This window comes from Nematostella vectensis, chromosome 14 (genome assembly GCF_932526225.1).
Source record: "Nematostella vectensis chromosome 14, jaNemVect1.1, whole genome shotgun sequence".
Lineage (NCBI taxonomy): Eukaryota > Metazoa > Cnidaria > Anthozoa > Actiniaria > Edwardsiidae > Nematostella > Nematostella vectensis.
This window is the reverse complement of record NC_064047.1, coordinates 3,829,905-3,852,904: the sequence shown is the minus strand read 5'-3', so window position 1 is coordinate 3,852,904 and position 23,000 is coordinate 3,829,905. Positions and strand designations below refer to the sequence as shown.

General features: G+C 38.9%; 2 protein-coding genes across 7 annotated transcripts in view; one reads left to right on the top strand and one right to left on the bottom strand.

Annotated features, from left to right (window-relative positions):
• The window catches only part of LOC5516654, a 192,681-nt gene that overhangs the window by 17,752 nt on the left and 151,929 nt on the right, over window positions 1-23,000 (bottom strand). For 2 of the 4 annotated variants that reach the window (XM_048721472.1, XM_048721474.1), the window contains 3 exons: window positions 17,936-18,030; window positions 17,579-17,665; window positions 16,983-17,134 (listed from right to left, as the gene is read on the bottom strand). In XM_048721472.1, coding sequence (XP_048577429.1) covers window positions 17,653-17,665; window positions 17,936-18,030 — 108 coding nt within the window. In that variant the 3' untranslated portion in view covers window positions 16,983-17,134; window positions 17,579-17,652. Of the gene's footprint in view, window positions 1-12,663; window positions 14,648-15,505; window positions 15,610-16,216; window positions 16,336-16,824; window positions 17,135-17,578; window positions 17,700-17,935; window positions 18,031-23,000 lie in introns of those variants that run through there. The other 2 variants (XM_048721470.1, XM_048721471.1) reach the window with 2 other exon arrangements.
• On the top strand, window positions 75-5,816 carry LOC5516670 (30S ribosomal protein S15). Of its 3 annotated transcripts, XM_048721490.1 has the most exons (7): window positions 140-275; window positions 869-1,000; window positions 3,052-3,127; window positions 3,579-3,627; window positions 3,832-3,898; window positions 4,205-4,263; window positions 4,551-5,816. In XM_048721490.1, the coding sequence occupies exons 3-7, from the start codon at window positions 3,078-3,080 to the stop codon at window positions 4,779-4,781; spliced, it is 456 nt and encodes a 151-aa protein (XP_048577447.1). In that variant the 5' UTR covers window positions 140-275; window positions 869-1,000; window positions 3,052-3,077; the 3' UTR covers window positions 4,782-5,816. The 3 variants fall into 3 exon arrangements, with proteins under 3 accessions (XP_048577445.1, XP_048577447.1, XP_048577446.1); XM_048721488.1 differs by lacking the exon at window positions 869-1,000 and having other exon boundaries at window positions 75-275; XM_048721489.1 differs by lacking the exons at window positions 140-275; window positions 869-1,000 and adding an exon at window positions 1,650-1,689.

Here is a 23,000-nt window from a genome sequence, read left to right as displayed (position 1 = left end):
TGGGTGAATTTTAATTCTAATTTTAATTTTAATTTAATTTTTAATTCAATTAAAATTGTTTGTCGGGCCACCTGTGGTGAGCCTGCGATAGCTGGACGCTATTTGTTTCCAAGATGGCGGCTCCCATGTGAAAGCAAGGGCTTTAGAGAAGTTATGTTAGAAGGTTGGACTAGAAAACACTATGATAAGGCTTTCACTTGCAAGTCGAACTTTACTGCGATATAGTTTCGTGAACGTAGCTCAAATTCGAGCTTTTTCTGCTGTGAAACCACAAGGTAAATATATGTCGTATTCTTTTCCACCTAACCTTCTATCACGGTCCTACCAATCGATAATTCCGATAATCAATAATAATCAATAGTAATCGATAAAAAATCAAAATCAATCAATCGATAAATATCGGAAATCAATACAAATCGATACTCACACAGTTTCAATAACGTGAAACTGTGTGAGTATTGATTATTATCGATTTTTATAAAAAAATATTGATATTTATATATATTGATATATTGATTTCCAATATCAATCAGTAATAATCAACTGATTAATATAGATTGATATTGATTAATTCGATTAGTTTCCAATGATCAATTTTTATCGATTGGTAGGGCCTGGTGTTTATAAATGTCATAGCTGTCGACCCAACTTGGACAAAAATCTTGTGAAATACAGTAAATATGTGTAAAAAAAAAACAAGAATGCCAATGCGGGAGAATACAGAGAATTCTGTTTTCAATTATCCTGAACATTTTCCCCTTAATGATTTCCAAAAGATGTGTGTTAGTTAGCCTCCTTCTCAGGCAGCTCTACTATACTCTGTAATGGCCTTTATTCAGATTTGGGATACCTGTGTTTGCGTTTTTAGGACGCGGGATACTGGTACCGAGGGGAGGGAGGAGGGGATAAAAGAGTTGCCTGCCATATATCGAACGGTTGGTACATTGCGTGTCGCCTCAGTGGACACGACACGTTGCCTACCTGACCGGGGGTGACACAGGTAACTAATGTCGTGACAAAAAAATCCTTGTTAATTGCGAAAAAAAACATGGCAAGCGAACGCGAAGCTTCTACTTCAAAGCGAACTCATTCCTAGATATGTCAAAAGCCATTTGACATTTGCTAGTATGGGATACAACAAGGTTTACAGGAAGTTATTGAAAAGAAAGGAACCATAGATTCTAAAAAGTGAATTCGATGCTGAATGTTTGCCTTCACCGGCGGCAACGTGATCAAGCTCGATCAGCACTGTTCTGTTGTCTTTATTGACTTGGATGCTTTCAGCTTGGTTTAGAGTTTTCACTTTAATTGAGACTTCGCCGTCTCGGTTTTCACTTCAATTGAGGCTTCGCCATCTTAGGTCTTTAGCGTTCTAAGCACAGAAGCATAAACCCGAATTTCGGACCAACTATAGAATACAGGACTTCGCACCTTGATTACTATAGAACAGCGCAATAAATACAATGGAAATTCAAATAAGTTTGGATGTGGCCATGAATTCTTTAGGTTTTCGAATTGCTTCGTCTCAGTGAGAGACTCAATAAAACGATCCACATGTGGATGAATTTCTACTCTTCCTCCCGGTTAGTATCATATTCTTTACAAATTCCTAATTACCCTCCCATAGATGGTAGAAAACGTTATGCGCAGTGCCACATGCGCAGATGTCATCCAGTGTGTCAATATATGGTAGGCATCTTTCTCTTTCTTCTTACTTTTTTCCCCCCCCCCTATCCCCCTGCGTTATTTTTCTCCTCTATTCGCCACAGGAATACCGCATCGAAAAAAGAACGCTTTTTCTTACCGTTAGAAGAGATGCCTGTGGAGGAGGCTATGTGTTAGTGTGGGTTAATAGAACCTGCGATATTGAGTTACATATTTTGGTGAGCCTTCGGAAAAAAAACTGTGAAAGAGAAGGCCAGGGTCATTTGTGACGTAGATCGAGATGTCAATCAAAACACATAAGAAAATATATGTGCATGCTTTTAAATATGCGCTTTAGAATGTATTAACATAGTTTTAAGCGCTTTATAAATTAATAATTATTGTTAAATTATTATTATTATATACTAGTCCCCTTCTTCATGTCTTTTTAGTTGTTGATGAAGATCATTGTGTGGCTACAAATTTTCCTGTAATCTTAGTATCTAAACTAATACTACTAATTGTTCAGCTTCACGAAAACAAACCTGCAAAATATAGCAGACTTTTTTAGGTTGTGGGTTTTTTTTGGCACATTTGCTGCTTCAATGGCATTCCCATAAGTATGTTCTCTTTTTAAAACTTAAAATGATAAACATAATGATAGTTTGTTTTTTTCAAATAAAATCCTCTGCTTTACATGGTTTTCCTACTCTTTTTAAATATTTTGTGTTATTACCATCTCAGAATTCAAACAAGTTTATGAAAAAACTTTTCTTACTCATGAATGGTCGTTATACTTGTTATTGGACACCCTAGGTTTGTACTACAACCTAAATGACAAATAGTGTTTTTTTTACCTATTATCGGATGCTATTACTACCTATTATCAGACAGCAGATTTGTGAAAACAATGCAAAAATTATGCTTATTTTAATAAAACAGACCATAATTGTTGAAAATGTAGTTTCTTCTCTGTGACAAATACAAAACTCATGTGTCACACTTGTTGGGAGCTGCATGGCAGTTATCGTCACAATTTACTCGATTTTCTGTCATCACATCTTTTGAGTCAAAGAATGGATTTTTTGTCACTACTGTATCTTGCAATGGATGCCTGAGAAATAAAGAATATTTCTAGTTTTTCAATTAGTAAACACTTTGGGTCAAGTTCTCAGCTTTTTTCTATTATTTGAGATGTTTAACAATCTTCTCAAATAGTGACTATGCAATGGGTAGGTAACTTGGGTAGGTAACCCCTTGAACTTCTTCAAATTACTCAATTGAATGTTAACAAGCAATTACTCATCGTAGGTTTTACAGACACAAAACACATCCACTGCAGCTTGGGGACAACTGTGGCTAAACACGCTATGAATTTTGTTTGTAATTGTTTATTGCTTTTCATAGATGACCTAACAACAACAGACTCTTCCATGGGAAGAAAGTGGATTTGTGGTTATGAGAATATCAAAGAGCTTGAAGCGTAAGTATGTCAAGTTGCAGTTGCACTTCCTAAAATTTGCAAACCAAAGGGGAAAAAGTATGTAGCTCATATAAAAGTCTGTTGGCTTGCCTGTTGCGTGGTTTTAATGGCTACAAATCCTATGCAACTCAGATATTCATCATAGTAGTGAATAATGCACTCGAATCAAGGTGAATTTCATTCCATCCTAGAATTAAAGATACCGTACTGGCACCAAGTATCATCACCTCCACTCACTAGTTTAAGCCCTATTTAAAAACTCAACACATGGAAATTGAGACTCACACTTTTAAAAAGGCATTCGAGAACAAAGTCACTTATGCTTGCAATATGTCTGGCTGGCTCATTCAAGTCATCTGACTCTCATTCGAGAACAAAGTCACATGCACTTGCAATATGTCTGGCTGGCTCATGCAAGTTATCTGACTCTCATTCTTTATTCTGTACTCAGGGCACCAGAGAATGTGAAGAGAATCTTCAGTCTTGAGAATGCGAACAGGGTATGGAACATAAATGTTTTGATGAGGATTTGATCCCACATACACATTTTTTAGCACAATTCCACATCAAACAAAAATGGCAAAAAACCCTTGCATCCCAATCTTTATCTTACGTTATTCCTCACTTTAAGCTTTCAGTCACATAATCAAATCCAGGCCAAACCTTATGATGCAAGTTCCAATTTTCCAATTTTTATTTTACAGTTTGAGAAGAGAAAAGTTGAAGAACAAGAAGTGAAATACAACTATGAAGGCTACTCACAAAGATCTGGTAAATGACTAGTCTCCTATGCAGCCGATTGTGTTGGAGTCATGCAGGTCTCTGCCACAAACCAAGCTTGGTGGGGGGAAAGGAGACTAGTAATGATCAATTTTTTTTTTTTTTTTTTGCTTTGAGGAAGAGTAAACTCCAGTCTTTCTGTCCTTTACAGCTTAAATTGTGTCAATTTAATGTTACTCGTGTTTTAAGGCTCTTAGGGGCATTCTAAAAGGTTGGGAGGTATTGAGGCATAAATGTTTGTTTCTTGCAGCATTTTTGTTAAGTTGTTTTTTTATTTCTGTGTAAACTTTCTTTTAGTTGCTGAACTGACTTTGAAGATCAACACACTTGAAAGACACATGAAAGAAAGACCAAAAGTAAGTATTGATATCCCAGGGGGGGAGGGGAGGGCTGCTCTGATATTGGCATGACCTGGAAGCAGGTTTGATATCTTTTAAGTGTTCTAATTTTTTTGCCTGTATTTTTTTAGGGTTTAAAAACTTTGCCTCTTTGGGGTTTAGTAAGCGTTGTATGTACTGTATATTTGGGTTGCAAAATTTTGTCCCTGCACTAGAAAGAAGACTTTTCTTTGAACTAGTAACAGAAGAATGGTCAGCTGGTGGGTTGGATTCCATCAGTTGTGATTGTTTTACCTTTCTTGTAGGATAAACACAACAAAGTGTTTCTACACTGGCTGACAGACCAGCGTAAGAAAAAGCTGAAGCATCTAAAAAACAAGGATTTTCCAGGTTACCTTCAACTCCTTCAAGAGCTGAATATACCTGAGCTAGAAAGCCCTCATAGCAAGTGGAATAAGTACAAGTTTAGGAAATTTAAGATTGGTGTGGAAGTTAAGGAGAAGAGGGGCTTCCTGGACAGGAAAATTATCACTTGAGAAAAGACATGTATTTCACAGAGCACAGAAATTAGCTCATGCCGAGAAAAAAAGTTGGGTACAGTTAAAACCTTACACCTAGTACAGTATAAAAACCTGTAGCCTAGAATAAGCACCCTCAAAGTAAGAACCATTCAAGGCCAAAGAAACTGTTTCTTATATTAAATAAATTGATCGTGGAAAGATTTTTATAGTTTCAAATCAGTGCTGCAGTCAATACATAACCAAATGGAAACAAAGTGGGGAAAGAAAATGTACTTAAACTGGTAGTGGTTAAAAAAATTATTCAGATATTTTTCTTATAGAAAATTGTACCCCTTGCTTGCCCCCTTCCCCCTAAAAACAACAGCCATTGATTGACAATTTTTTTCCATTCCCCCATTACTTAAAATTTGAGTTTTATTTATTTTCGCCACTTTATTTTTTAAGTGGCAGGGTTACACAACAGAAGAGCCATTTACTGTGGGCCTTTTAGTGTTTTGAAGTCCTCAAGATCAATTTCGTTTCCTTAAAATAAAATTCAAATAATAATACTTCAAGTTGCTCGCCGTGCCAATAGGCCACTCCAGGTATAAGCATGCAAAGGCACTCAACCTACCTCATCTACCGTCATGCAGCACACGCTTTGTTTGGTTCAAGCTTAAAAATTTGCATGCTGCATTCTGGTAGTTGAGGTAGGTTACTATAAAAACGCGCATGCAAGCTTATACTGTAGCTGGAATGGTCTGTTGTTTTAAGAAAAATGAATGGCTGATAAATTGATGATAATCATGGTAATCTATTCTCAAAACTTTGTATGTACAATTGTGTTTTATTTAACAAATTTCTTCAATTTGTTCATTTATGTTAATCTCTGTGTGTACATTCATTTTGTATGTAATTAACAAATACCTTTTCTATTATAAACCGTTTTACTTGTTCATTTTATTGTTTTCTACTTTTGTTCAGGAATAAACATGTTTGCAAAAAATGATGCATTGATACAAATCACAAATAAATAGTTTGACTCAGAGTTCAAACATACAAGACTAAAAATGTCTCGAATATTGTGTTGCTATAGTTTTATTTAGATGGAAAAAAGTAATGCCATAGTAGGGCTTTTCTTAATACTGCTTTGATGGTGGGACCTTCATACCCTGGGTACCAGAGCCTCCAGACTTCTCTCTCCTACCCGCGCTTGTCTCAGCATTTTGGCTGAGCGTCACTGGGCGATAGAAGTCTGGAGACTCTGGTACACAGGGTATGTCCTTCACAGTTGAGAGTTAAAAACAAAGGATAGGTTGTCACCTAGCACAATCAGTAAAACCGTGAACACTGCAAATATGTGTAGAATGTTTCTTCACACATTAAAAGATGTCTCAATAGAGACATTTAGCACTGCGTTTTTTTCTCGGAAACGTCAAACCTCTGGGTGACACGTGACAAGGCCTTGCGTCAAGTTTGCAGTCTGCGTTTCGCGCTTTGACCTCAGGAGCACCGTCTAGCGGTAAGTGATTTACCTCGGCAGTTTTCCCCTTAATTTTTTTATTAGCTCATGTTAGAAACCATGAATTAGTGTTCTTTATCATTTGACTCTTTACTATTACTAATCTTTTTGGCTTGGTTGAAGTCGATCATATGTTTTGCACTTTTTCCCGCCAAATGTGCTACACTACGATTTCGCCAGTACGTCAAACAGCAAACCGGTAACGGCAATTCGCAATAAAAAACTGAAAACGCGATGCTAAATGTCTCTAATAATTCACAGTGTTTGAATTCTTGTGTCTGATTCGTCAGAAGTCAAAAAACATGCCACAGATATTTCAGTTCTTCATGGTTTTACTGTTTGCACTGAAAAGATGGCATGGAGCTCTAAAGCAAGAAATTCCTGGTCTACTAGACTACCAGCTTTTTCCTCACCAAATTCCCAGTTCAATGTTGTAGAGGCTATCATTGTATAAAGTCCTTATTGTCTACTGTTAGGGTCTCTGTGGTTCCCGCCTGGTCTATCTATCACTAGGGCTGTGAGTGTGTGAATAGTGTTAAGCTATCCATTTGTAGGTTCTTAATAATGGTTCTTCTGAGGCCTTCCTCAAGATAGTATAGACAAAACAGGACATCCCTGTGGGTTGCCATGTTACCAGTACTCAAAGATGACTAAGGCGAGCTGTAAGCCACCTTGTCACACAAGCTGTAAAATGACTAAGACCTCCCCTGTGAGTCACTTGTCATGGTAGCTCCAATATGACTTAGACCTCTCCTTTGAGGCTAAGACCTCCTCGGGGAGGCACTATCACAGTCACTTGTCACGACAGCTCCAATTGTAGCTCCAATGTGACTAAGACCTCCCCTGTAAGTCACTTGTCACGGCAGCTCTAACTTGACTAAGACCTACCCTGCGCGTAACTTGTCATTGTAGCTCCAATTTGACTAAAATCCCCCCTGCACGTAACTTGCCATTGTAGCTCCTATGTTACTATGACCTCTCCCACAAGTCACTTGTCCCCTGTGAGTCAATGTAGCTCCAGTTTAACCAGCACTTCGCCCGTAGTGACCTCGTGTAGAAGTAGCCTTTCGTGCCACAGTCCCTTGCCTTTCTTTAACAGACTTGTAAGACTGACTTCCGTACGACCCAAGAAATCTGGAAAAATAAAACAGTGGTTAGAAAACAATCAAATGTCTGTGAAAAAAAAGATAAAAGAGGATAAATGTAGCTCTATGTGGTCTTCTTTTTAGAAAAATATGTCCTTGTTTTAACTCTATACTTAACTCTACTCTTTTAAGGTGGACCATTTTTGAGCTGGTTTATGTTACAGCCGGGCTGCTTCCATAGGTGTAATAGTACAACCCTTATGAAAAAGTTTGGTATAGTTTGCAATAATTAAACTATAAAGTAGACCCCTGTCGAACCCAGTGAGACAGAGCATGTACAGTACTAAATAGCTCGGGAACGGGTAGCAGGTATGGATATGATCAATTGCCGTAATGGCTGCTTTAAGGCCGTACGTTTTTTTTCTCTTGCGAGAACGCGCAAATTTTTTTTTTGCGTGTTACACAACCTTTTGCAACTTGTTTTGCATTTCTCAAAGTCGCATGAAAAGTAGAACGCTCTTCTACTTTCTGCAACAAATTGCTTCAAATCGCAGGAAAAACATCACGTGTGACAGGGCGCGTGCGACCTGCAACATTTTTTTTTTGCGAGACAAGTTGCAACCGAAAAGTCTACGTGTGACAGGGAGTCTAGTGTCCTTACCGTTTAGCGATAAGTCCCTGTCGAACCCAGTTATACAAGGCACTCTTACAGCACTAATAGCCCGAGAAAGAGTAGCAGGCATGGATATGATCAACTGCCGTAATGGCTAATTTAGTGTCCTTACCGTTTGGTGAGAAGAAGTCCCTGTCGAACACTGTGATACAAAGCACATCTTGCTCCATGTCCTTGACTGTAAAGGTCATGGTCGAGTTCCATTTCGGGTTGAGAGTCTGAGGGCAGACGCGCGTCTTGTGCTCCTGGCTCCCCATGCTTACTTCACAGTACGGGTCGCTCATACCTGGAAACATGCTCACTCAGTGCACATGTTATGACAAGAACAACTACAGGCAAGCTGTAGAATAACTAGATAGACTGCGTGGGCGTGGTGAAATCATATAATCAGGCTAAGTTCAAATGTCGTATTATCCATGAGGTGTTTTCAATGCAAATGCATGCAAATAAAGATAAGACAATCGACTCGATTCGTTTGCATGCATTTCTTGCATTGAATATGGCTAATTGATAATACGATGTTTGAACTAGGCCTAAATCACAACGTTGAAAATGTATGTTTTACGCCTATGTGAAAACAGCGTGGTTTCTTTGACGTTTCGAGCGTTTAGCCTTTTTTTCGAGCGTTTAGCCCTCTTTTTAGAGAATTAAGAATTTTATAGAGAACGTTTCTATTATTATGGTCGTTATTTAAACCCTTGAAATTCGTTGAAGGTCAGGGGGTGAATTTTTCTCTAAAAAATGATTTAAGCGAGTCGAATTCTGTGACTTTCTTGTTGTTTTTGAAGTCAAATCATTCGCCTTTCATCTGACTAGAAAAAAACTAAAACCCTGCTTACTTTTACTGCATTTAAGATTTCTGCAATAAGATCTTACCACTCGGGTCCGATGACTTGAGATCCACACCCTCCACTATCGTAACCACAAGTTTGCCGATGCCCGACGTACGAATAGATCGAGCTGAAGAAAACAAATATGTCCTAAATCATGTGCTAAGCCACAGATGTTCTTCAAACTGGGGTATTAAAAACTATCACTATGCTAAAATTGATAACTTTAGCAAAAAGTGCGCAATTCAAGGTAAAATCTGCACATATCCGCCGGACTACTGCAAAAAAAGATCAACTTGAAACGCCTGCTGTTAACTCATAGTTAACTCTACTAAGTATGGTTAACTGAATTTAAAATTAGACCTCGTACCGCATACTTTACGATTCGCCTACGGATTTTAATGTATTAAGTAATGCTCCGTGTGAAAACTAGACAAAGTCCCATAGTTCTGCGGCAAAAAGCTTAATTATAGCTTTCCCACATAGGATCTTTTTTATACCAAACATGCATGCAGGACACATAGAAGATAGTAAGATTTTGAAGAAATTGCTCATGTCCTTTGTTATATACCTTAATGGTGATTTTTGGGGTGAACCAATCAGAACAAGCCAGAACAACAGCTGTTAGTTGTCTTATATTTACAAGGTTCCCCACATAAAATGTACCTGAAAAGCTGGATCAGACATAGTAATTAACCCTATAACCAAAATATTAAAAAATATTATGAATCATGTTGTGTTTTATTGGCCTTTTTGGCATTTTTGACATGCCAGCGTGCATTTGCCGTTGGGTTGCCTCTTACCCGGAGCATTACTTAAAACGGTGTGGTCGTACTACTATGTGTAACATGACTGAACATGGTGACACTTGACTGGTTGAGGCTGCGAGAGTGATCTCTTTGCTGCTCATCTCTACAACGTCGCTTGCGTCTGGTTAAACCTTTCCACAAGCGCTTATCAAGTGTGATATAAATAACCGGCACAAGTAACGCGCTGCTGAAAGCCAATGACGTCAACCAATAATTAGCACATAGTGTTCTCAGACTCGGTCTTGAGGACCGCACAACTTGACTCAGTGCGGAGGGCGACCACATAAGGATGTAAGTTACCATGATGGCAGCGCATACTTTGGTGAAGTCGACCTCTTTTCGAGCCCGCATCACACCATACATCGCCTCTATTTGCTGGTGATGTCTACGTATCGCCCAAGTCGCTCTAAGTAAACTCGTGACAGTCAACACGCAACAAATAAAGATGTAAGCAGATACCATAAGGACCCTTCCGAGTAAATGTGCATTTGTATGATTGCTTGAAATAGCGAGGGTTAGATCGGGTTTGACGCATTTTTTGTCGCACTTAAGTTCCAAAGGTAAAGTATATATGTATGTAAAGTATCACTGCCACAGCTGTCGACACGCCCCATGTCAGAATAGCAAGGGCCCAAGACCGCCTCACTGTCAGTTTTCGTTGCCCTGGAAACTTCGTTAAAGCTTCAAAGCGATCATAACCAATGGCTACTAGCGTTGCTAAGGAAGCGAGGATCGCACTGATATACGTTGCATTTCTAAATTTGTAGACAGTACTGTCACAGGCAAGGAATAAATCCATGTTAATGATTGCGATTATATGAAGAAAGAGACCAACCAACATGACCAAACAAGACATCATCAGATTAAAAATTAAGATTTTGTCTGCTGATTTGTTTTGAGCCCAGATGGAATGCGATGCGACTGCTAGTATGATATTGGCGATAAGGGCTGTGACTCCAATTACGGTGAGAAATGCCACATTTATAGCGCTTGCGCAGTTGTTCCTTGGTTGTTCCTTACATTAATTCTTGGCATCTCTACTCTCAATGATGTGCCTTGTGTTATAAGAAAATCTGCAGTATTCATACGGGTGTTTTGCTAAAAAGCCCCACGCACCGCGTCTAGCCACAGTTTGTAGTTTCAAGTACTATAATTTTGTATCCGTCTAACTTCGAATGCGTCCTCTCACCTTAAAGATGTAATCTGTCCACATATACACATTTTTTAAACTTGTTTGACTGTTAATCACTTGTTTTTTTCTGGATCCGTAATCGTGTAGCCACAGCTTGAAGTTTTCAATGACGAACGAAGGGATTCAGCCGTAAACTTCAGACATGCAATGTGACGCATTAGAACAGAATCAGCATGAAACAATGCTTTTTCCCTTCTTATTTTACGAACAATCTGTTTTTTCTTGGATTTTTTAAGGATTTCCACATCTTGTCTTTCTCAACCAAATAAAGTTTCGCCAGCTGTAAACTTCTCACAGCGCATAGGATTTGGATTGCCTGGAGGATCTCCCTCTTGAATATTCGTAGCCTCTGTTAATTAATGAGGTAGCACAATCTTTATCAGTCTTCTAATCCATTTACCTCACTCCTTGAATATTTGATTGAATGAGATGTTTTCAAGGGGATTCTAATGGGGTAATCCACTACTCAGCAAATGATCATTCAACATCAATTCATTATCCAATTTCGATTCTTGAGCAATTCATCTTTATCAGTCGAAGAATTAAAATGTGTTGAAATCCTCTCAGGTAGATAAGACGATGTTGACCCTGTCAAATCAAGCAGGCACTGACAATACCCAATATCCATAAGATCAAATCTGAGTATAACATAAAAGCTTAGAAATAGCAAACGTATCTTTAATGTTATCGTAACGTGTAGCCAATAACACACTACAGGCGTAGACAGGTGTTCAAAAAATTGAACAGGAGAGAAGATTTGCCTAATATCAGTCAGGGAACTCACCTTGACGGTTTTAATATAGTGTTGAGAGAATTGTTTTGAGCGGTGCCCTTTGTCCGTGGCTTCGAAACAAAGCGCTATGTGCGCTCCCTCAGAGGACAGAGAACCCAACACTGTTTTCTGGCCTTCCTTTTGGGTGTTCCTTTGATTTCTAATCTCCCCAGTCCCTTTTTGTCTCCACGGCCACCCAGTAAACAAAAATATTGGATTTGATTGAGCTTGATTTAGGGACGTGTCATTAAAAAAAAATCATTAATCTTAAAAAGTTATTTTTTAAGCAGGACATTTGTCTCTTTTGCACACTTATTTCAGAGAAAGCATTATACCATCAATTATGTTGTGAGCTCTCGGGACGATTAATTGCATTCTAGTTTCCTTCATTCAAACTCCTTGAGCATTTTTATTTGCCAGCAATGAAATGGCTTCCCCTAATACCACCTCTCCGCGCTGGCCAATCAAAAAGTATTTAATGTAATTCCATTGAGCAGTTGGGAATTGTTGACGGAAGTTCGCAGAATATTAAAAACCGCAGTATAAAAGGTAAAATACCGCAGATATTTCCCCTCCAGCATCTCTCTTGAGTCTTTTCAGTTTGGTTCTAGCAGATGTCAAATACTTTTAATGATTCTTTGATTACCCATTAATGTGACAGCTGAAAGATTCTTCATTAAACTCACCACCTAGACATTGGTTAATGATACTACAATTCAGGGTTTCCATGGCTGCCGACGAAAGAGAAAAACACTAGGACGGGTATCAAGACCGATCTGCTCTCGGTGTAACACGTACGTAGGCTATTTGAAGGCAAGTAAGGCCAAGTTGAAAAGTTCCAAAATATAATTGGACGCAAATGAAATTTTCTTTTTTCCCGCATATTGGCGAGACAAGGAACACAAACATGAGGGAGGGGTTTGGAAGACGGGGGGAGGGGGGGGGGTGCTAACTGCATTCTTTGTACACCGAATAATGGGGCAGGTCCGCAAAGTGTATTCCAGTAGCGGTCTAACAAAGTGAACAACGCGAAAATGAAACTACTGTAGATTTGAATTTAACTGGCGGGGTTTAACAAATATTTTAGCATTCTAGACTACTTGCAGCCCCTCCTTTGGCGAGCGTCAGTAAAAATGAGAATACGCGTGTTGCGCGCGCCGGTCCCAGGTCACCACAGGCCATAGGTTTGTCACGCCACAGGGGTGGGGACCCCCTTCTTTCGGTGGTTCTCCCCGTGTGGCGATCAGAGCGATTAACTTATGCGAAAACATACCTGTGGTGAGCTGGAACCGCGCGCGTCACGGTCCTATTTAGCCTGTGTACAACCGCTAACTAACCTAGCAACAATGCCTGTTGTCAGGGTAGTTAGCGCTGTACATAGGCTAGGGCCGATTTTCTTCGTATTTTTACTGACGTTCGCCAACGGAGGGGCTAAGACAGTCTATAAGCATTCTCGAATAGTGCTCAGGTATATAAATATGTTACTATATTACTGAGGACACGTGAAATTATCACATTACCATGCGATTTTGACTAGAGTTATACCATCATTTCTACCTATAGATCTCCCCGTTCCCTGATAGCTGTTCGCGAGGAAAAATACTATTTTGGGGGCTGGGCACGATCCAGAAACATTAAGAAATTTTTTGCAGGAATTTTTATTCCATTATTTACAACCACTGAATACTGGATATGTGGGTTTGTGGTAAAAGCAAGTTATTAATGTGATAAAAAAATCTAAAAATTCAAAATAGTAATAGAGAAAATGACAGCTCAATAATAATTCATTCAAGTAACTACTTATATATGAACCCTGAACATTACTGTTTCTGACTTAACTAACCTCACCGACCTTAGAGATGATATTTAAGTTTCACTGCAACGTTTCTTTCTATCAAACTATGACTATACTTAGATATGTTAATCGAAAAGTATTCATGCTTTGGATACACTAGTCCAGACCTGGGACTCTCTTTGCGCTCGACATTCTGGCTCGCGTGAAAGAGGGTCCAGTATTTATTGCATGCGCATGCGCGAACATGTACCAATCAGCGATCTTCACGGACAAAGTTGAAATACGAGCGCGCGCAATAACGAACGTGCCTAAGGAGGGTCGATTCCCGCGCTAAAATAACGAAAACGGAAAAGCTCTTTGATTGATAATTTTCCAGACTCTAATTATCATCTGTCCTGTTCTCAGAAAAGACTGACAATCAAGTATTTACCCACGACCAAAATCAGCGTATTATTTCTGAAATACACCCTCGCTCTTCCCTTTCGCAGCCATCTTGAACTAAGCAACCAGGCCACACCGCATATATGCGGTGTATTTTCGCGCATGCGCATGCATTAAATACTGGACCCTCTTTCACGCGAGCCAGAATGTCGAGCGCAAAGAGAGTCCCAGGTCTGGACTATGGATACACTGGCCCTTACAGGTTACAGAACGTTAACCATGTGCTTATCCTAACAAAAAGGACCCACCAAACTAGATACGCACTACCTAGAGTGCGTCTACTACAGACTACATACCTTAAATACGAGGCTAGTTTTTCTTTTTAGTCGAGGGATCTGCATGACAACCCTTGATAAACACAGCAATACTGCTGATTAGTAAGAGGTTGTGTGGGGTGGGGTGGGGGGTCTTGGCCCAACCCCATCCCCCCACTAATCCCCCCCCCCCCCCACCTCCCCAACTACCGCCATCACTGATCGCTATCTAGAAATCGTGACTCAGAACTTGACGAAATCTTTCAAGGCGGGTTCCTGCGTCACTAGGCTAGTCACTAGCTCTCGATATGTGCTACCGGATGGATCTCTTGTATTGATCACGCCCTTCGCAGCCATTAGGATTTCAACCAGACTGTACTTGTGCCCCTGTGGTCGATAAGATCTCAATTCGAGACTGAACTCCTCACTCGCGTTTCTGTGGGGAGGCTTGTTCGGTTGGTTAATGAACTTAGTTACAAGTTCCTTTGTCTTCGGGCCAAGGACACGTTTTTTGAATGCTTCTATCGTCCTAAACGAAAAACGTAAAGGAAAAAAAAAAGATGTAAATCAAAGTGCATAGTGAAAAATACGGAAGATATGCGTTTAGCCAGTATTATTATTATTTTAAATGGCTCTACATTCTTGACCTTTATAAAAAAGGGAGGAAAGACATTCAGGCTCTTCTGCATAATAAGGTACCCAAGGCTTAAAGCCGCATTGTCACCAGTTCACTTCCGGAGGTCCAACGAAAACCTCAATCGTTAAAAGACAAATGAATCTATTAGAATCCGAGATATTTAACATGCCATCCGCTCTAAATTATCAATCACATCCTCGAAGAAACTTGCAATAGACACAATGCTTTCAAAATATTGAAATATTTTTCGCGTTTTCCGTTTAAAATCATCGGAGATTGTTACGTAATCGACCGGAAGTAAACTGGTGACAATGCGGCTTTAACGAGTTCATAACGACTGTAACAAGTATATGTATATGGTAGATTTGTTAGAAAAGTATTCCATGAGGGTTGAGTCCCCCAAATAACTAGTAAATGGTTTGCAAGCATTCACGAGTTAAGCCATAAATTATATCACCTTTGTTGGTGAAACAACCACTTAGAGTGAGGCCCGGATTTGTTACAATACAATACATGTAATTTCCGAAGCTTTATCAAGTCAAAAATAGTCAACCATTTGAGTTCTTGAAAAAGATCAACGGGGGGTGCAGAGAAGTCCGCAGACAGGATAATTCTAGCAGCGCGCTTTTGGATTAGTTAAAGTTGTAATAAGAGTGTTTTAGAACAGTTACCCCACACATTGATACAATAAAGAAGCTGACCTGTTAGGTCGGTTAAATCGGTGATTGCAGGCCGCGCGTTATTACTTACTTTACGAGCAGCTTGCTGAGTGAAGAGGAGCAATCAACAGCACGACTGACTTGGAAATCTTCCCAGTTTCGTTTATTGTGATCCGAATACAGACTAGTAGATACCTGAAGAAATAACAAAATGAACATTACTTAAGCTAATAAGAAACCGTGGTAAATAAAGCAGAAAAACATGTTTTTGTTTTTCTAAGCATACAGAATCCTTGAAATGGAATGGACATTAACATGTCAGTGTATATAAAAAATATAAAAGTCAATAAAGTATTAGAAAGAGAATTACACAAAGTTAGCAATAGGTTGTTATTGTGAACATAATTTGACTCGTCATTTTAGAGCGCATCGGACTAGCAAAACATTTTTTGCTGCTATACCAAAGCTTCAACATGTTCTTAGAAAGTTCTTAGAATTTGTTGAAAACTCAGGCTCGAAGTTCACATGGAAAAGGTTCTTATAAAACAAAAAGAGTGTATCGAGTAGCAATTATTACAGCCTTGTTTGGTTCGTCCTAGCCTCCTCCGCAGGCAATTCATAATGAAAAGGACAGAAAGAATGGGTTACCTGTGGCGAAATTGCGGTTTGTCACTTCGGTTTTTTTTTTTTGGCCACACCGGTTTGTCACTTCCGTTTTTTTGCCACAGGAAAACCAATCCTTTTTTTTTCTTTTTCTGGTCTTTGAGATGCCTGTGGAGGCTAGGTTAGTCCCTATACACACCTCTCGCAAGCAGTGGTCAAGCAGCATTGGGTCGCACACGGCTTCTATCAATGCGTCAACAAACGGAGAGAGGTAAGCACTCTCGAGCTCGGAGTTTGACCGCCAAAACGCGGTTGAAGCTGAAGAATGAATAACAATGTATAGTTCCAGAACATATCCATACCCCCCTCCGTATACATACCCCTCTGGAATTTTCAACCCCCTGGACAAAAATAAATACAGTAACTGTTCAGGAAAAAGGGCATTTTACCCCCCTTTTCTCTGGAAATTCCTGGGCGTTTGAATCCCCCACCCCCACCTCCCCGGAATTTTCAATCCCCTAAAAGGGGGGGGGGGGGGGTATGGATATTTTCTGGAACTACACAATCGAAATAAAACAGGAGATACCAGCGCCATATAAAAAGAAGTCAATTAAAAGTCAAATAAAGAAGCGCTTGAATATGTACAGTATTTTTTCCCTTTTTTTTTTTCGCTTTTTGTTACATTAAATTCGTTGCTGCGTAAAGAATCCATTTAATAATTTGTTAACACAGCGCATCTCTTAAAAAGAACCACTTTGGCTTTACCTGGGCGTAGTCAATGGTTATTTACACTCTAAAATGACTCACCAACGATACCGTGCGTTACAGCGCGCAAACCTCTTCGTCTTGCCAACCTTCGCCGCTCTTTGATGTTTTCCCTTGTGCGTTCCAAATTCTCTGACCATCTCTTTTGACCTATGTAGCTAACAAGCTCACAAAAATTTCTCATGTAACTCCACATCTTCTTTGTCGTGTCATCATCCGTGCGAGACTCGCTAGAGAAAGCTTTCAATCCCAGGACGCCTAGATCAAAAGCCAGGTCAACCAACGGAGGGGTCGTGTCTTCATACACATCTTGTTGAAGAAACATGGAACCGACACTGGAAGACTGAAATTTCTGACCAAAAAAAAAAAAAAAAAAACGAAGCGAGTTTTAAAAAAAAGTGATTGAAAGTGGATTATTCTCCAAATCATTAATATGGAATAAAAAGGAGGTTGCCCATTCTTGTGTTTCAGAACTGCCAACGCCTTGTTTTTACCATTTTTGTTGATTGGGGTACTGTTATGCCCCTACTTGTTATTTCCTTTTAATTCTTTTAAATGTTAGGGGGAGGCGGGGCTGCACATGGCCTAGCGACCCACCCCCTGATACGGCCGTGCAACTGTGTGTTATTCTACCAGAATTAACTATTTCTATTTTTTGGACAATACTACACGAGAAATTCCTGCTTTGAATTAGCAAACGCTGTGGATATCTACAATACAATGCAATAATCTTTATTTACCGAGGGTGGCATATTAACCGAATTACAGTTTTCTAACATATGGCCATGTAACCTACCTGTTTAAAGTAATTGAACGTTTTCTCGGAAGTATATAGTAGGATGCTTGACGGTACTTGCTTGTCAGGGGCTATCACACGGAGATGCTGAGCCATCCAGGGAAACAGAGAGGACGATATACTATCCAATGCGTGACAATTAAATGTGTTAAAAAACGCCTTAATGGTGAATGGGTCAGGCCTAAATAGAAAAATCTTATCAAAAAGCTATATTTTGGATTTGACAGGACTGAAACGTACACCTCCTGTGAGTAACTCCACACCCATCAACTTATCCGTTATCGTACCAGAAGTTTTATTCGAAAAAGTGGATGCTAGGCACAAAAACGAAAATTTGGCACAGTATTTCGGTTATACCTTGAAATGTGAAGTTCAATTTCACTCCAGTTTGAATTCTTGTATGCTACATCTGTGAAAGGCTCCAAGATGCCATTAACCAAAGCAGTTGCCCCCTGTTTATAAAGAATCAGTAAAGTCATCTTTTAGACACTTTCTAAAAATGACGTTTTTACATAATAACATAAAGACTCTATAAAAAGGACTTCACTGGACCGCTTGTTAATACTGTTTTGAATATGTAGTGTGGTTTTCATTAAGCCGTGAAACAAAGTGTGATAGTCAAAGCGTAATAGTCAGTAAAACACAAAAGAGTACAATAGAATCAGATCACAATAAATTGTAATACGCTAAAGTGTAGTTTACGGGTTAATGAAAATCACTCTATCGCTAACAGTAACAGTATCTTTACAGCGTACCTGTAGTTTCCACCCCTGAGAAACGAATAGAAAACAACATTCTTAGCACAGGAATTGACCCTGCGTCAAGACTGTTGTGCGATAGTGGGATAGCGACGACTTTTTTCAGGACTATTTAGATATGCCAATTGCCACCACTATACCTTTATGGACTTTTTATTCAAAATCGCGTGAACCCTTTCATCTGAATAGCTTCTTGATAAATACCAAAACATAGTGGCAGAGATAGGAACATATAATATCAAATGATGTTTTAAATTGAGCCGTAAGTAGTCATCGCAACTTTGCTGTTAAACAAAATTTGCTATATTTTGAAGGCTAGATAACCATGCGTTACATAATATCTGGGGAGGACTTAGGAAAAAATATCGATATGGGCTAGAAATTTGTCCTAGAATAAAAGGCGGGGCCTCTTATTCACGTGACATTTATTTCAATCAACAAAAATTTTACGACATATTAGCTGAGCCAGCGCGGCGGCAAGCCGCGCGCGAAGCTCCATAGGTATAGAGAAATGGTATATAACTTTTCGACTAAGTTTTTTTGGTCATTGCGCAGGTACCCTGTGGTGTCGCCCGCCCGCACGACTGCCCGTGGAGCCAGCAAAATTTGCAATAACTTAGCAAAACGCCACCTCAGTGAAATAATTATACAAGAATATATTATAGCACTATCCGAGAATGCTACATACTTATTAAAACCCCGAAAGTTACATCAAAAATTACAATTATTTAGTTTCTAGTGTTTTTGTATTTACACTCACGGGAACCCTGCGTCTAATTTTTCCCGCATTTTGCTCTTCTAACTCGCGGCCGACACCGTGCATTGATAAAGTTTTTGCATTATTTTCGTCGTGGCTAAAGCCAAGAAAGAAATTCGACACATCTTAACACTTTTATAATAAAAAGACGTACAGACGATGAATGGAAGGACAAAGGATGGGTTTGGAAAAAGAAGGTAAGACGTCAATTTTATAGCCTGCACACAGGCGCTAGTGTGTGGGCCGAGCGAAAAGTTTTTTTTGTGTGGGCAGTTTGTTGTGGACGCTTTACGACGTGCGAAGCTGGGCAGTTTGTTGTGGACGCTTTACGACGTGCGAAGCACTTTTTTGCCCGGCCCCAAGCCCCTCCGACTAAAACCGCTCGCCACAGGGCTCCTGAACACTCGCAAGGCTAAAAGTTCGATTCAGCACAAAGAGGAACACTCGAAAGGCTAAAAGTCCGATTCAGCACAAAGAGAACCTGTTCGCAGGTTATCAATTTTATAAACTTCGTCGGAGCTATGAAAAATTTCTAGCACTCAAACAGTTAAAGCCATGATGAGATGTTGATGTTTTATTATGTCTAGTTCCTAACTAGTAATTCAGCTACTTAATTCGTACATTATCCCATAAAAAGGAGAGAAATTGTGCGATTGATTGTTCGTAAACAAACGTCGCGTTTGTTTTAGAAAATGTTGTTATTTCTTTGCTTTTAATTCATTCAAGAAGTGAACTAACCTAATCTTAAGCATTTTAACTTAAGTGGGATAACTTTTTAACTGTAAATAAAAAACGATTTCTTATCTGGAGATTCTTCACCACATTTAAGTTCTGTCAGCTCTTTTAGAAAAATATCGAGCGAGGAAATGTTTTAGTTTATATTTTGTGAGTTCGAATAACATTTTTAAAAATTTAATGTAGAAAAAAGGTTCATGAGGGGTAATAGGTTCTAAAAAGATCTGCTTTACCTACACAGTTCCCTTTATGCTTATGATTCTTTTTCACAAAAATAAATCTTGAATACCCCAGCTCAACGTTTTCATACAACATCTCAAAACTCCCATCTCTTCATTTTTCATAGAAAACTAAAGACAGCTTATTGTTGGGAGCATTTAGTTCGATACTTATAGTTTTTCTCTACAGCTTTTCCTAAGAAAAAGGTCAAAAGGCAATTCAACCTCTGGCTCATTAGCCCCTAAAAAACAGACTTCATATATTAATTTTCTGTTCAATGTTCTATTTTAAAGGTTACTTGGAATTATTTTTAATTTTAGGTTTATCAATTAGGTTTTGTGCAGCATAACATTTATATCTTTAGTATTCTTCCGTAGCGTTTTGTCACTGTTCTCCAATTTTTTTTCAGGTGAATCCCAACTCAAGCAAGCTGATAGCTTTAAAGGCATGGTGCTAGGGCAGAATGTATTCATTTATACAGCTAAGTAACAAAAAGATAGATAATAGTTACAAATGAAAACTTGTTATAAAAAAATTAACCAGGCTAATAAAATAAACTTAAAGTAGTCAGAAACTTTGAAAACAAGTTAGAGTGGTTTATTTCATTCACCCTTTGACAAAGTGGCTGGTACAAAACACTGACCAACATTGGCCCTTATTGCTAATTGACTAAATGGGTTTTCTAGTAAAAAAATATATAGTTTCAATTTGAACTAATTAACTGCACAGGGTTTTGTGAGCAATCTACTTTTCAAATAGCTGATATGAATACAGCTCAATACTTAGGAATCTGAGATGATATTTGCAAAAATCAACAGCAATGTACCATTTGACCTTTCCAGCAGTTATTTCAAAGATAATTTAGCACTGTTCATGGAAGTGATGTGAAATGAAAATATAGCTACCTTTTTTTTAACAAACTGCATCTTTTTGTAATACCACACCAGGCCCTATTTTATGTTTTAAAACAAAAATACCAGGTGTACATACCCTTAAAACCATGATGCTTCAATATGGGGGTCTAGTAGGTCCATGGCTCTCCTCATCGAGGGTCAGTGTTTTGTACGATCCACCCAAGACAAAGTGTCAATTCAAAGAGTATTAGCCGAAATAAAACCAGTAAAGAAGGTTGATAAAACTGTTTATCCAATATTTGTAATTTCTACCAAATTACTTTTATTACCCTTCAACTGAGAGAAAATTATAAAAATCTAGTAGTGCGATGTGAAAGGAAGAAAGGGAATTTGGACAGTGTAGGCAAGTATGGAGCACATTTACTGGCAAAAACGATATGCTAATGTATAGAAACGCGTTGTGTGCTGATATGGTTTTAAATGTTAAAGAGAATAAAAAAGCACCCATTTTACTGTAAAAAAGTTTAATTCATTTTCAACTCTTCAATGTTCCCTATTGTATGATACCTCCATATACACCCAACAAGTTTTTCCGGGTAAAACAACAATAAAAATATACATACACATATTCCACTTTACACCTGTGCATCAAGCACTTTTCTATGGATGGCTTCACTCACACATTATATATATACATACATATATAGGTATTATAATATGGCTTAAATTGATTGCTTGCTGGCTCCGCTTTTAGGCAGTCCCTAAATCTATATATTATATTTTCATCCTTATGTTACTGATTTGGTGTACTGGACATGGAATCCATTCCTCGCGCAGTGCGCTCTGGTCGGAGACAAGTATCCGCACCGCTACACTAACGTGGCATTACTGAGTAAACGTGTAACTAAAATTAGTTTTAGTACTATTGGTATCGTACGGATCGAAAAGCTTTATGCTAGCATGTGAAATTTTCAGCACATTCTTTCCGGAAACAAAATTAAATACCCGCAATAATTTATCACGCTACTATCATACAGTGTGTTTTATGCAAGTTAACATTCTAAAAAGGCGCAAAATTGTTTCGGTGAATAATCAGGGGCCATATGTTTGTTACCCTGGTTCCAGAGCCTCGAACGTCTCTCTGTTTAGTGGCAAGCAAGATGAAGCCTCTGGCCTCTCGAAGCGCTATTTCGACTTCTGCAAGGTTCAGAATCTGAACTTGGTCGCTGATTGGCCAATCGACGCGTGGCCATGGAAACCAAGAAATTCTGACAGTTTCTTTTCGCTCAACCTCGAAGGCCATTAATAGAGACGTTCGAGGCTCTGGAACCAGGGTATGTGTTTGTACGAGTTTTGTTTGATATTTAGTTTAGTTAATTGGGAAGAATTGTGAAAAATTAATTTGTGGAAATCTATCCTCTTCTATTTTGTCCTTCTAACAGAGGCTTTTTTTTATTACCCTGCAAACAGAGACCCAGGTAACAGAGCCTTTACCTCATGTTTCTCGGACTTAAAAGTCGAAGTTTTGGCTATTTGTTCTTTCAGCACAAATTCAAACAAACAACGCGAAAACCCAGAGACGTGAATCGGCAAGTACTAAAACAAAGAGAATTAAAAGCTTTGCTAGCATTTTACGTCTTTTGTTTGCAAACTAACAACTTGAATTGGACTGAACCGTAAAAGATCGATTGACGTCGGTGACGAAGGCGCATGCTCAACCCACATCGAAGACTTTTCTGAAAATACTAGCTTATATATTATTATATGCTTAACGGCTTTATTAAGAAATGACCGTATCGGTCACAGGTCGATGCCCTCATTTATAGTACTTAGCTTCGTCCCAGGCTCCTTTTCGCTGCGCGGCTTCTCGTTAGTGACGTCACGTTTGATTTGCCGCTTTCCCAAGCAGTGTCAGCGCTACAACATTCCGCCATTTTAAAAACAAAATACCGCGTTGCATCATGGGCCTAGGAAAAAGAGCTGACAAAGGAGAAGCCTGGGAACGAGGCTATATAGTACTAAGCTTTAACCCGAAGTTGAACACCTGAAGTTTACAGGATGATCTAAGGATTGCTGTGTTGCGAAAGCACAGAAAGTCC